At 34.2% G+C, this 13,105-nt stretch overlaps 1 protein-coding gene across 2 annotated transcripts in view; it reads left to right on the top strand.

Annotated features, from left to right (window-relative positions):
• Positions 1-13,105, top strand: part of LOC102804527 (uncharacterized) — a 28,968-nt gene that overhangs the window by 5,737 nt on the left and 10,126 nt on the right. Inside the window, exons 2-3 of one of the 2 annotated variants that reach the window (XM_085506078.1) lie at positions 6,666-6,747; positions 9,218-9,383. In XM_085506078.1, the coding sequence (XP_085362204.1) occupies positions 6,733-6,747; positions 9,218-9,383 (181 nt within the window). In that variant the 5' untranslated portion in view covers positions 6,666-6,732. The remainder of the gene's footprint in view (positions 1-6,665; positions 6,748-9,217; positions 9,384-13,105) is intronic. The other variant, XM_078012075.2, reaches the window with a different exon arrangement.

Below are 13,105 nucleotides of genomic sequence, written 5' to 3' on the forward strand. Positions count from 1 at the left end.
TAGCTAGATCTTACCACACACAGTTTCTTTTGAAATCATATCTTGAAATTAAGCCTTCTGTAATGTAATGTACATGTTTTGTTTGTCCATGTATGTTATATACATAAAAGTAAATAAATCTTTAAAAAAACAAAAAAAATAGAACTGACGTGAACACTGGCAGTCAAATTATTTTTTTACAAGACACTTCGCGAAGAGTATCTTTAATGGTCAGTAATATTTACGAAAATGTTTTGTTTTTAAACAATTTTATAAACTGGCTTAGCAATTCCCACAATTATAGTGTCACAAAATCACACTCGATAATAGTTTACTTTGCATGTGTAATGATTTGAAGTTTTGATAATTTCAATGGATGTACATATTATAATACATAATGTACACTCACACAAATGCCTATAATATATTATAATATGAGAATTTATTATATAACCTCTATTTTTCCCTGGCATAATGATGCATTTTTCCAATCTGTGTAACTTCATGTGAAAATCCTAATAAATAGGATTTAAAGTTCACAACTGGTGGTTTTGCAATATTGAGGGTTGTCAACTTATCTATGGGGCTGAAGGATTTTTTTTTAAATATTGCATTCACTGACATTTACCGTATTTGCTGGGAGAGGATTGACCGGCTTTGTTATTAGTCCAAGAAAATTGTTCAGCTTGGAATGTGTTTTAATCCCTCATTAGTATGCAAGAATGTAGGAATGTACCAAGAAAATTGTTTTTCTGGAGTAAATTGTAGTGTATTTTACTTATGAAAGGTCAAAAAGTGCATGGAGATTTTATGAAAATATGTGCATGTTAACAGAATGTTATTGTTTGGTCGCAATAAATGATGGACTATTTTGAGCGTAGCTATAAAATGTGTCGCCAAAGTACTCACACGTGCCTAGTTTTTGCTGTGAAGAAACTCCATTAGAAAATAGGTATTGTGTAATTTGTAGTGAGAATATATTCAAATAGATTTATGTTTTTTCAAAGTGTATTTATATATAAATAATGTTGTTTATATTTTTTCGATGGATTGAATTTACAAATGATGAGTTATTTTGTTAAACCATCTCTTGAATTATGTGTTACGAATTTCTGATAGTTTAGGCTTTGTGTTCTTGCGAACGGGAAGACATTTTCTGGTGTACAGTTGACATCAATAAAAAAAAAACGTATTTCGAAAGTTGTGAAATCATAGTACTGTTTTGGCATTATACGACTTGCAGTTCCCTTTTGATGGATTTTGTGTGATTGACCGTGTTATCGAACTGTAGTATTATGTAAATCTGCCCATAGGAAATCTGCAAGCAAAGTTTAAATTGCCATTTTCACGCGTTGAGTATGCACAATTGTTCATCTCGTGTTCCCCAATGCATTTAAAAATCCCTTTTGATTTGGGGGACTTCGTGTGACCCGCCGTAGTGTTTGTAAACATTAGTCGAACTGTAGTAGTGTGTAAATCTGCCACAACGTGGAGTTGCCATCGTCTCTTGTTTTCCAACTCATTTAAATACATTTGTGTTCTCAACTGAAGTGATTTTCATTTACTTCGTCTGTTATAAATCAACTGTATTACCGGTAGCTTCCTTCGAATGTCCTATTGCCATCGGGATTATGTCTACTACACTCGGCGGTGTAGTGCGTATCGATCTTCTTGTATGAAATGCACCCGAATCGGGATGGTCTCGTCACGTAATTTCTTACTTTGAACACTGTACGCTTGGCTCATACCCACGCTAATGGGAATAGTGCATATTAGGTAATACTGTATTGATCGAGGTGAAACAAACATGGCTGCCGTAATGCCTGTCGTTCGACTACATCGCTTGTGTTTCTCTTCCTTCTCTGTTTTCTTTGATTTTTTTTTTATTTCAATTAATTAAACAGCGATTTGGCTTTGGCCATGCATTTATTCATTGTCGACTGTTTTTTTTTCAAATTGGGTGATTGTCATAGTAACATACAGTATGTACAATTAAACATCCTGAGTTGAGCAGTAATCATTTCTAAGGTTCAAAATAAACAAGATTATTTAATTTAGGAATTATCCTTCAGTTAAAAATTGAGTATCCAATATAAATAAATATTAACACATACGTCGTACCCTCATGTATACTTCAAGTTTTCATCAAAACAAAGTCAAAGTCTTTGAAATTGCTTTTCTGTCTGTTCGCCAATATTGTATACTTCTCCAGCATAAATATCTGAGTGTTCAGAAGCATAAGATTGTAATGTGAATTTAGTTCATTAATGCTGTATGATGCTATCTTTGAGTCTCATCTTTACTCTGTCCCGGCTTGTTAACTTAATACTTACTGCTATATACTAAATGCGACCAAGAAAACGTCGGAATAGTAAAGAAACCAGCTAAAAGTCGATTGCTCATGCCAAGAGAGCCAAGTAATCACAATCTGTCGGCCGTCCCAGTCAACATCAGCGATATGATTTTACACATAGAAATCACGAATGGACATGTATAAACACATTACATAGGAATGAACACTAAATACAGCTATCCTGGTCAGCAATTGAATCATTAATCTACATGAATGATGTAACTGATATTTCCATTTATTCCCACTATCCTAGACAGTCGACAGTCAGTCGTACCTAATATTAATCAGTTATTATTAATAAATATTGTGTATAAATGTAATAGGCATGAATAAATTGCGAACGCTGAGACAGGAAGTATGAAGTGCGTTAGGCATGACCGACTGTCCTGTTCTGCAATTCACCGGTAAGATTTCTTACCAGATCCGGGTACTTTCATATGAATAGACATCATCATGGCCAATCGTGAAAAGTGTCAGGGGTTACAAATACATTAGGCCCAAACAGTCTACCACTATCCTTAAAAAGCCAAAGTGAATGTTGTTGAATTCATAAGTCTACATATTTTCGTAAATTGTCATGAACATTGCTACAAACAAAGACGTGCTGAACAGGAGATCCTTTCTGAGCTAGTGCGATTGTAAAATTTTGATTAGAGGACTACTTATACAAGAGACGTTCCAGTAAGGAATTGTTTAAATTGTTCAATTTGAATACCAAAAACGCGAAATATGACATGACAAAGTAAATACAAATACACAAGAAATTAAAAACAACAATTAAAAATGAAAATGGCAAAAAAATCCAAGAATTTCGAAGGTCATAAGGGGACATCCATTTCTAGGTGTTGCTGTCTAGATTCAAAACAGATTTGCAAATATTGGCCTAAAGGAATTGACAAGAATTTATTGCCCAAGAAAAATCTGAATTTGTCATCATGGTTTATTTTATTGAAATTTGGGGATATTTTTCTCGCTTCCATAAATAGAATGCTTCTGTGTTGTGCATAGACAGGGCAAGACATTACAAAATGTGATCTTCAATCTGATTTGTGTTACAGAGAAGACATATCCTTTCATTTGCTGGCAACTGAGTATGGCATCCTGTTTCAATTCTCAGTGAATGGTTACTCAGACAAAACTTACTAATTAATTCCCAGAGTTCAATATATTTAATGTTTGTCAAATAATCCCCTAAGTTGATATTTTTTTTTTTAAAAAAGACTGTAGGTTCTAAGTTTATTTCTATTAGTTACGGCCTGAAATGAATTGAATTCAAAATGGCGCAATACACGATTCTTGTGTCGCCACTGATAAAAATGACCCGAAACACTATTCAAACTATAAGTCTGTTGCCAGAAAATGATTGCTTATCATTGGACAGCATTCTGAAGACGCTATATTGTAAATTAGCTGTCTGGATTCGAATAATTTGTGAAGTAAACAAACAAAATAGTGATGCCCATTGACCAGAAGTACACTGTTTTCAAACTCTTAGGGTATATACATTCCTTCCACACTCTTGTACATATATACACATGTTATCTGTAAAGCTCGCTTTGCGAGTGGCCTTTGGTCGCTCTCGCTGTGCTCGCTATAAAATTGCGAACAGAACAGAACTGCATGGACCACTTGTACATGTATAATAGCTGGGGGAACACCATTATGGTGATTTTATACTAATCGTAGACCTGGTTGATATATACATGTATTTATTTAAATGTTTAAAAATTTCCTGAGGAATTAAAATAGTTTCAGAAAGACTAATACAGAACGAAATACTAGCATATCTTAAACAAAAACACTACTGCTACAATATGCTGAAATGCATCATTACTGAAATGCGATTTTGCAAAATAGCAAGCTAAAAATAGAACACCTATAAAAATTGAATTTCTGTCAGTGGTTTGAAAATCAAACGTAACATGATCCACAGTCCCTATATCCCTGGTCTGGAAACGACTATTGTCTATGGTGTCAGTTACCCCAAGTGCTCGAACAGCCCGGGTATGGCTTACTGCGTTCGCAGCATAGTATCTTGATAGCAGAGCATTTCATTGAAACAATCAATTTGTTTCCTGCATATTCTAGTTTTTACAACTGAAAAAGACCATATATTTTGATGCTTTATATAGATTTAGAAGCTCAACACAATTCCTTAGCCGACAATTCTTTCCATAGTGGCATATTGACATTATTACTTGTGAATATCGGACTCAAATTTGATGTACTCAGGAATCACAACTTGAAACATCTGTTCATTCGTCATGTGTTTTAGAAAGATCAATGTTTTTTTAATTTATTGGATAGCTTAAACCTAGTTGTAGTTTTACTTGTTTTATTATATTATATACAGTACACATATCATATTTAGGCATTCACTTTTTTCGTTCAAAATAAAGATGGCTTCTTGCCGATTCATTGCCATTGAAATTTTCGTGTAATTATTTTTGTTTTCAAACAGATATTTGGAATGTAGTTAACAATGCTGGTGACATCATGTTTCTTAAGATTAACATCCTGCAGTATCAATTCTTTAGCACCGCCAAGAATTAAGAATTGAGAATTTATTTACGGGCGCCATTTTGTTTTTGCTTTACTGAACTTAAATTACTTGATGCTTTGTCAGTGGGTTGGCCCCTTTTATATTAAGAAAACAGCATTCAACCATAATATTTGTTTTTCATGTGAATTATGTACTTTGACATGCACTTTTCAGCGATGTGGCTAGTTTTTCTCTCGTATTTTGATAAATCATGGTATTATGTTCTGTTCTGTTAGCAGTTTATGATTGCAATGCTTAAGTTAGTGTACGCTCAGCTTCCTGGCTAATTGTCCAAGGTGTGAACGTTTTATTTTCCCGCAAGCAGCCCTGGCACAATAGAATGCCAAGCATTTCCAGACCGGGGATAGATGGACTGTGTTTGATCATATACAACATGTATGCTATGCCATTAAGAGGTGTCACCATCTCGAGTTGTCTTTATATAAATTTGGCCATTGCAATATTCATTGCAGTGTTTCTTTTGCTCATTATTATAAATTTGTTTGCTTCCATTAAAGTTGTGAAATTGTTTGGTTTTTGGCTTTTATATAATTTGTTTTCTGTGATAAAATGCTACCGGTACTGTGTTCCACTATATTCTTTTAGCAATAATTGCAAAGTATTATTTCTACTGGTAATTTCAGTTTATTATGCCTCTCGATTTTCAGGTCATGGTTACATAGAGATTGACTCACGAAATATTTATTAGGATTGTTAAATAATTTTCTATTCTTTTAAAGGGGAACCGCTCAAATCCATGGATTGCACCACATGCTCATGGGTAATTAACTCCGCCTCTTTCCACTAAGTAAATGAATGCTTATTATGCTCGCTTACTCAAACTGTGATTGACAGGCATTTTGCATACATCAGTCGCCATTTTAAAATCATGATTTGTACTTGTCGCGGCACGTTTCGACCAAAAACAACAACTTTCATACATAAAAAGCCCAACCAGATGAGTGTAATCGCTAGCGTACATATTCATGCCCCCGTAGAAATGTATTTGGATTCAAAGCTTGATCTCTAAACATCGTAAATGGCTCCCGCCACAATGTGAGCGACTTGGTTCGGATTAGCATACTAATTGCAGGGGCTATCTTGCCCCTATTTATAATATCGGTTCCCCTTTAAATTCTCTGCATCAATTCCCCTGTTCCATTAAAGGATGTATGATTTTTCTAATTTTTCTTTCAATTGTCTGTTTATTTTTCATCATTATTATATATGTACGATTAATTTTGGTTCATTAATCTAGTTGGGAAGTTATTACGCAATACCAATACCAACTATTTTGTTGTCTATTCATTAACACTGCTTCCATCATAAGTTCGTTTGATGTGTTCATAACATCGATTGTAGTATTTAATTATAATTTCCTAAAAGTGAACCAGTTCTCCATATATTCCCATTATATGAATGTTTTTCCTACACCTCAGATGCATCTTAAAATTGCAATTCAACATCTTTTATGTGTCAGATTTGTTGAACTCCCTTCTCCCCAAATATCACTGACCCATACTAATACTATAATAATCAAAGACAGACAACATTGCATTTAAATGATTTATATTATAACAACTTCACTAAATCTTAAATCCTAGTCACTCATGCATCAAATAGTGGTTTCCGATTTTGGAAATGTGTTTTTCTCTGTAAATTTTTCATAATGTTCAGAATGTGTTGACAGTTATATACCCATATTTTGTTATGAATCCTTGACATGTGAGAGATTCCTCAATGACAGTGTGTTTTGTACATGTGTAAACAAATATTAATTTTTTATTCTAGAGATATTTGAATTGGTAAATTTTTCAACTCTACATGGTTTACTTCATACTGAAGATTTCTATCAATAATGGCTCCTGTAATGGTACTGTATTGAAATCATGTTTAATAATTTACTCTTCCAGAAATTTTCACGATTTAAGGATTTTATAGCATTCCTGAAGATACAAATGTAAAATCACTGACACTCTGTGTTGAACACAGATTTTTTTTAGTATGATTATGAATTTAATTTATAATCAGTGTATAAAAGTTAGATAAGGTTTAATGTACTATGAAAATAACTATGTTGAAATTTACTTTGAAATTCTGAAAATCTCTACTACATTCTTAAGGTAGTTTACAGTAATTTCATGAGTTCCTATATATTGCAATTATTTTATTACATGTAGTACCCTTGCACAGGTGTATATGTGGTCAGAATTAGTCATCTATTGGTGAGGCATTAATGATAAATATATGATACATAATATTTTCTTAGTGAGTTTCTCAGTAAAATTGGAAATTCCGAGAAACAGTTCATTTTATATACATGTATATAAAATCACTTGATTCAAGGTCATTTTCAAGGTGAAATCACATCATTTCTCAGGGATTATTCTGCTAAGGGAGAACACTAAATACATGTATCTCAAAATTCGTTTTACTGATTTAATCCAATAAATTCTTGTTTTTGTGCAATCCAAACAAGAATTTGCTGATGAATTCTTACTTAATTTAAACTAGTATGAAATCCATGTTGAAGATTCATAGCTTGCGTCCTCTCACTATACAATATCACCAATTATCCATGTTTCCTCTTTGAAGTCACAACATGAAGATGCATCAGGGATCTGCCCACACTGGTCGGCGACGGTCGCTAGCGACCGGCACTCAGAATTTCCGACCAGGACAACAAGTTGACGACCGGCACTATTCTATTTGTTCATGATACACACAGGATGTCGGCCACTGGACCATCATTCTATTGTTCTTGTTTATTAAACACAAAATACAATGAAAACAATTAACACACAACAAAACTTGAAAGAAGACACCGCTGTTCAAAATCAACGTACACGTGTGACATCTGCCTAATGTGTTTTTGTTTTAACCTTCTGCGATTGACATTCTGTTTTAACAAACGAACCAGATCGGAATAAGTCGTACATCAAGATAATGGACGGGAAGACAATGGTAAATAAACAGAAGGAAGGATTACCATTGCAAGTTTAGTTGTTTGTAGGATTTGTCGAGTTTAACAATAACTTGCTCACTTAACCGGCAGCGATGCGTCAAGCTGTCGTTCGTTTAATCTGCACTTGCACTCGAGTGTAGTAACCTTCATTGATGTTTCTGGCTCCATGACTCGTTCATAAAATTCATAAGCTATATTCAGTCAGCGATACAGAAATAATTATTTCTCACTATTAATGTGATTTACCAGCAATTTCATTGGAAAAGAAAACAATTAAATTCTTGTTTCCACTTTGGCTGTAACAAAGGGACGACACGCTTTGAAAAAAAATGGCTGCCAGGTCAGAGGTAAATGTCTCAAAATACGTATTTTAGACGTGATTGTGAAAATAAAGTATTTATATTTTTTCACTTTATCAAATCAGATTAATTTTACATTAAAATATTTAAAATAAAAGTTAAAATAATTAAAGTAGTTAAATCGTAGCGAGTAGATATTAATTAGCTCATGAATATTAATGACCTCATGAATATTAATTAGCGACCAGCACTCGAATCTGGCTGGGCAGAACCCTGATGCATATTACTTTTTTCATTGGGACAATAATAATCTTTAATCACTTAATATTCATTGAAATGAATGAAAATCAATACATGACAAAAAATGAGAATAAAAAAAATATTTAAGAAAAATAACTAGGAACTACAAGTGAAATACTTTAATTTAAATGATGAATTAAACTATTAAAATTATACATTATTATTATACACCTGTGACTGTAATGCCATAACTTATAGCGTGCCGTAATTTTTCTGTATTTCATGGGGTATTTTCATCCTACCATATTAGGAAATGCGAATTCCAAATACGGAATGATTATGCGTGTAAGCGTCTTCTAATAATAAAAATAAACATGGCTGCCCCGCACAAAGAAGTACGCTGATTCTGTTCTAACTTTCTTTAAACAATTTGGATTTCGGCATTTCTATGATGTGTCCTTGGAAGGAAAAGATGTATAATAATGTTATTACGAGGATACCTCAAAGTATACACTCAGACAGTACACTGTCTCATCGACCTTCGCTGCGCATCGGTCGATACTCTTTGTGCATACTTTGAGGTATCCTCGTAATAATCTCATTTTATTAGTCAACCAGTTATGTGATAGAGTTAGGATGGTGTGGCTTCAAATTAAGAAAGAGGTACTGCCATTTTTTGGCAACTTAATAAGAAAATAAACTTTTCATTTTTTTTTTGGACAGCCAAAAGAAATGCATATACACTTTTGTATGTAAAGCTGCCAAATTTTTCTTAGATTTATTTTGTGAATGATATTTAATTTGTTTCATGTAAACCATACTATATTGTTTGTTTGCAGCAACACATTTCAATAGTGAATAACCTGAAGGATTTGACTGAAAACCTTTCTAAAGGAATGAAAGTTGAATGTCCGTTGTGCCCAGTTACAAAGTTTAAATGTAATAATACTGCTAAGGTCAAGAAACATTTGAAGACTCACGAAAAATCAGGAATCAAACGAGAAGGTTTGTATAGATGCTTTTATGATTCCTATGTGCAAAGAACATAGTGGGATCGAGTCTTGGTGGTTACCCTGTCTGTATGTCTGTTCCTCCAGTATCTCAAGAACCTTTGTTCCAATTTTGATGAACCTTGGTATGTAGATATTCTGGGATAATGTGCAGACCTGGTTATTGACTTGCATATACAGTTTTTTTGGTGTTTTTTCCTCGATAAAAAAAAAATTGTATACATATCTAGTGTATAAATGGGTAAAGTAGGGTTATCATGAAAGCCCAGTATACCAAAACACAAACATAAGATGTGACCTTTGTAGATGCCCTCTTGCGACACCAGTGATGATTGTCACTGATCTGGTTTCAGTACATGATGCAATGATTGACAGGCTCAATAATATTCCACCCATCAGTTTTATGATCAAAATTGAAATCAAATTTTCATAAACAAACATGTGTCTTAATAAAAAACCATTCCAAAATTTCACACACATGCATTTCACAATATTTTTTGAAGTTTTTTGTTTTAATGGCATTGCAAGACAGCATTGAAAATGAAATAAAGATACTAGGCTGTACATCACTTCAGGAAAATAAATGAGAGGTCGTTGATGCATACACTTCTGATCACGATGTCTTTGACTCCCGTGTGCGAAGCACAAAAAGGGAGTCTTTGCAATTAGTGTGTCTGTCTGTCTGTGTGTGTGTGTGTGTGTGTGTGTGTGTGTGTCTGTCTGTCTGTCTGTCTGTCTGTCTGTCTGTCTGTCTGTCTGTCTGTCTGTCTGTGTGTGTGTGTGTGTGTGTGTGTCTGTTCCATCGATATCTCCAGAACCAATTTTCGGATTTCAATGAAACTTGGTATATAGCTTGTCTGGGGCAATGTGCAGATTTGATTAGTTTTTGGTTGACATCCATGCATATTAATGAGCTCATCTGCATAATAATGTATGAATTTTACACTATTTCTGTTATATCTCAAGAAGCATTAAAACGATTTTCATGTAACTTGGTAAGAATGTTACTAATGATTGGCAGCTGCAATTCATTGTTGTATTTTACATTTTAATTAAAATTTAGCATTTTTTATGTATTTTTGTATTATTATTTTTTTTTAATTTTTCTGCCCAATTGCATGAATACAACTAATAGGAATCGGTGAGTGGACTAATTTGCATAATGATGCGCATGCGTATTCTATTTTTTATGACCAGCAATTTATGATGGTGTCAGCCATTTTGTTATTTCCAGTGTGTTGTACAAAAACGAAGCAAGCGCTCGGGAGAGGAAATGTATCAGTTTACATTATGAAAAGGTCTAAGAAATTACATGTATGATTTTTTATTATCGTATAAGTAAATAAATAAATAAGTAATTGAACAAATGTATAACCTCAATGACTGTGAAACGAATTACTGTGCAAGCTAGTTTACATTCACGTGTGGTGTACAATTACATTCAAGCCACGGAACATTGAACCCTGTGTGAGCCCAGTCAAGAAAATAACGAATGTGAAATTCATCATCGCTAAAACCATGGCAGTGTTGAAGATATGAAAATGGTTGGTAGGTTCGATTTCATGGTAAAATGTTGTGTAAATTCGTTGTACTTGTGAATCCTGATTTATCACCGTATTATTGAACGCGAGAACAAATATGGTGACCTCCAGCATCAATGTAGTTGTATCAAGTCACTGCCGTAAGGAGATATTTCCTTTGTATTGCTTACCAACATTGTATTGTACTTCTTTCCTTTATTTTCCTTTACACATTTGGAAACTTGCATGGTGCACTTTCACCCCCACCTTCCCCAAATTACGAAGCTATCAAGTCGATTAGTAGGTATAGGATGTCTATGTGTGTTGATGACTACTGCGTTGTGTAAGGGCTTCTCGTACGTAAAATGGGGCCCATTCCCAGAAAAAATATCTATTTACACAGAGCTGACAAAATTCGCCTACATGTGTGAATATATGTTGGGATTTGGAGAAAAAAACTCATAAAACATACCGAATTTACCGTGACAGGAGTGATCAATTTTGGTGCCGATTGCTGGTGGGCTGATCAGCATGTCGGATTATTTCTGAGAACGTTCTTCATGTGGGAAATCACAAAATCATTAGCACTAAGTTGGCTGGTTTACCTTATTTTGTGTCAGAGTACCCTGTACAAATGACGTGAATCGACATGCGATGATTACCAAAACAATTTGACAATCGGTGTCTCATTTGTTCACCGCCCCCTCAACACGGTGATTTGTTACGATCGACGGTGATTTGTTATGAGGGGTATTTTTCCCGGCCCTTTTCGTTGGAAATTACGAATTCATTGGCTCTAATATATCCCAGTTTACTTTACTTATTTCATCCGATTATTCTGTACATTGATTTTACCTTGCAAAAGACACAATCGGTGTCTGGCTTTGTTATATTTACACTATTGCAACACCTTATGTGGGCCCCCAGCGTGGGCCTCGTGTTTCACTATTTTTTTCATTGAATATTACATGGCACGATATCCCTCAAATCGGAAGGTTGTCTGGCTTTGTTATATTTACACTATTGCAACACCTTATGTGGGCCCCCAGCGTGGGCCTCGTGTTTCACTATTTTTTTCATTGAATATTACATGGCACGATATCCCTCAAATCGGAAGGCACATTTATTACTCGAGTTACTGTTCCTATTAAGTTAAGCCATGGAGAAAAAAAGAAAATATGGTTAAGCTGAATACTATGCTTCATGTGGAATGTATAGACCGTGATGTCGGCATTAACTACTGGATGCACAGTGGAAACCACTGGAGCAACGCCACGCTGACCGGCGTCTCCTGCCTGGTAAAAAAAAACATGCGGGACGGGCTGCAGGGTTTTAAGCTGTCGTAGATGTTTTTGAAACGAAAATTAGCGAATAGGTTTTGTTTCGAGCCACTTAAAATGTCCTATGTGTATTTTTGGTTGGTACTCATCGCGTGCGACGTGCCCCAGATAGTGTCAATTTATACACAGTAACAAATGAGACGCGTTGGGGATTACTTTAAATTTTACGTACCGAGAAGTACGTCTGCCGTAAATTATTAATATTTGTTATGGTACTGAGCTGTACGGTGGTTGTAATTTTACCATGTCGATTTTCGGGATATACGAACCAATCGAAAAGATTGTGATGCCTTCCTTATTAATATACGTAACTGAAAATAAATAAATATAATATTTATTGACACATATATTGATATTAAGATAGTGGTTTGAATTTTAGATATTTAGATTGTGATTGTTTGTCAGAAATTTACATAGTTGTTCTTGCTACTTTACGTTTTCCGTGTTAACTAAATTTCTAAAATATTTTTAAATGCCCTATAAGTTTCTTTTGGGCATTTATTTGTTTACTATTTTCGTTGCATTTCATTTTCCTCAATGTTTTATGAATTATTTCAGTTTTCTTTTTAATGTTGCAATTTTGTGTAGACTTTTTATGCATATTTTTAAGTAGGCTTATTGTAGGTATACGATCTCTATGTGTGTAGATGACTACTGGTGGCTCCTTATTTAATAGATTATTCATAATTTGTTTATCATTTTCAAATATTCCCGAATATTACTTCATGATCCCTATTCCCTCAGCACACAGGAGTTCTTTCTAAGCTTTCTTTGATTGTGATTGTGCCCACCAGTAGCAGAAAGTACATAACTTTCAAAATTGCACCTTTCTGCCCAAACTACAAACTTTTGTTCTT

Source organism: Saccoglossus kowalevskii, chromosome 12 (assembly GCF_978046115.1).
Source record: "Saccoglossus kowalevskii chromosome 12, keSacKowa6.1, whole genome shotgun sequence".
Classification (NCBI taxonomy): domain Eukaryota; kingdom Metazoa; phylum Hemichordata; class Enteropneusta; family Harrimaniidae; genus Saccoglossus; species Saccoglossus kowalevskii.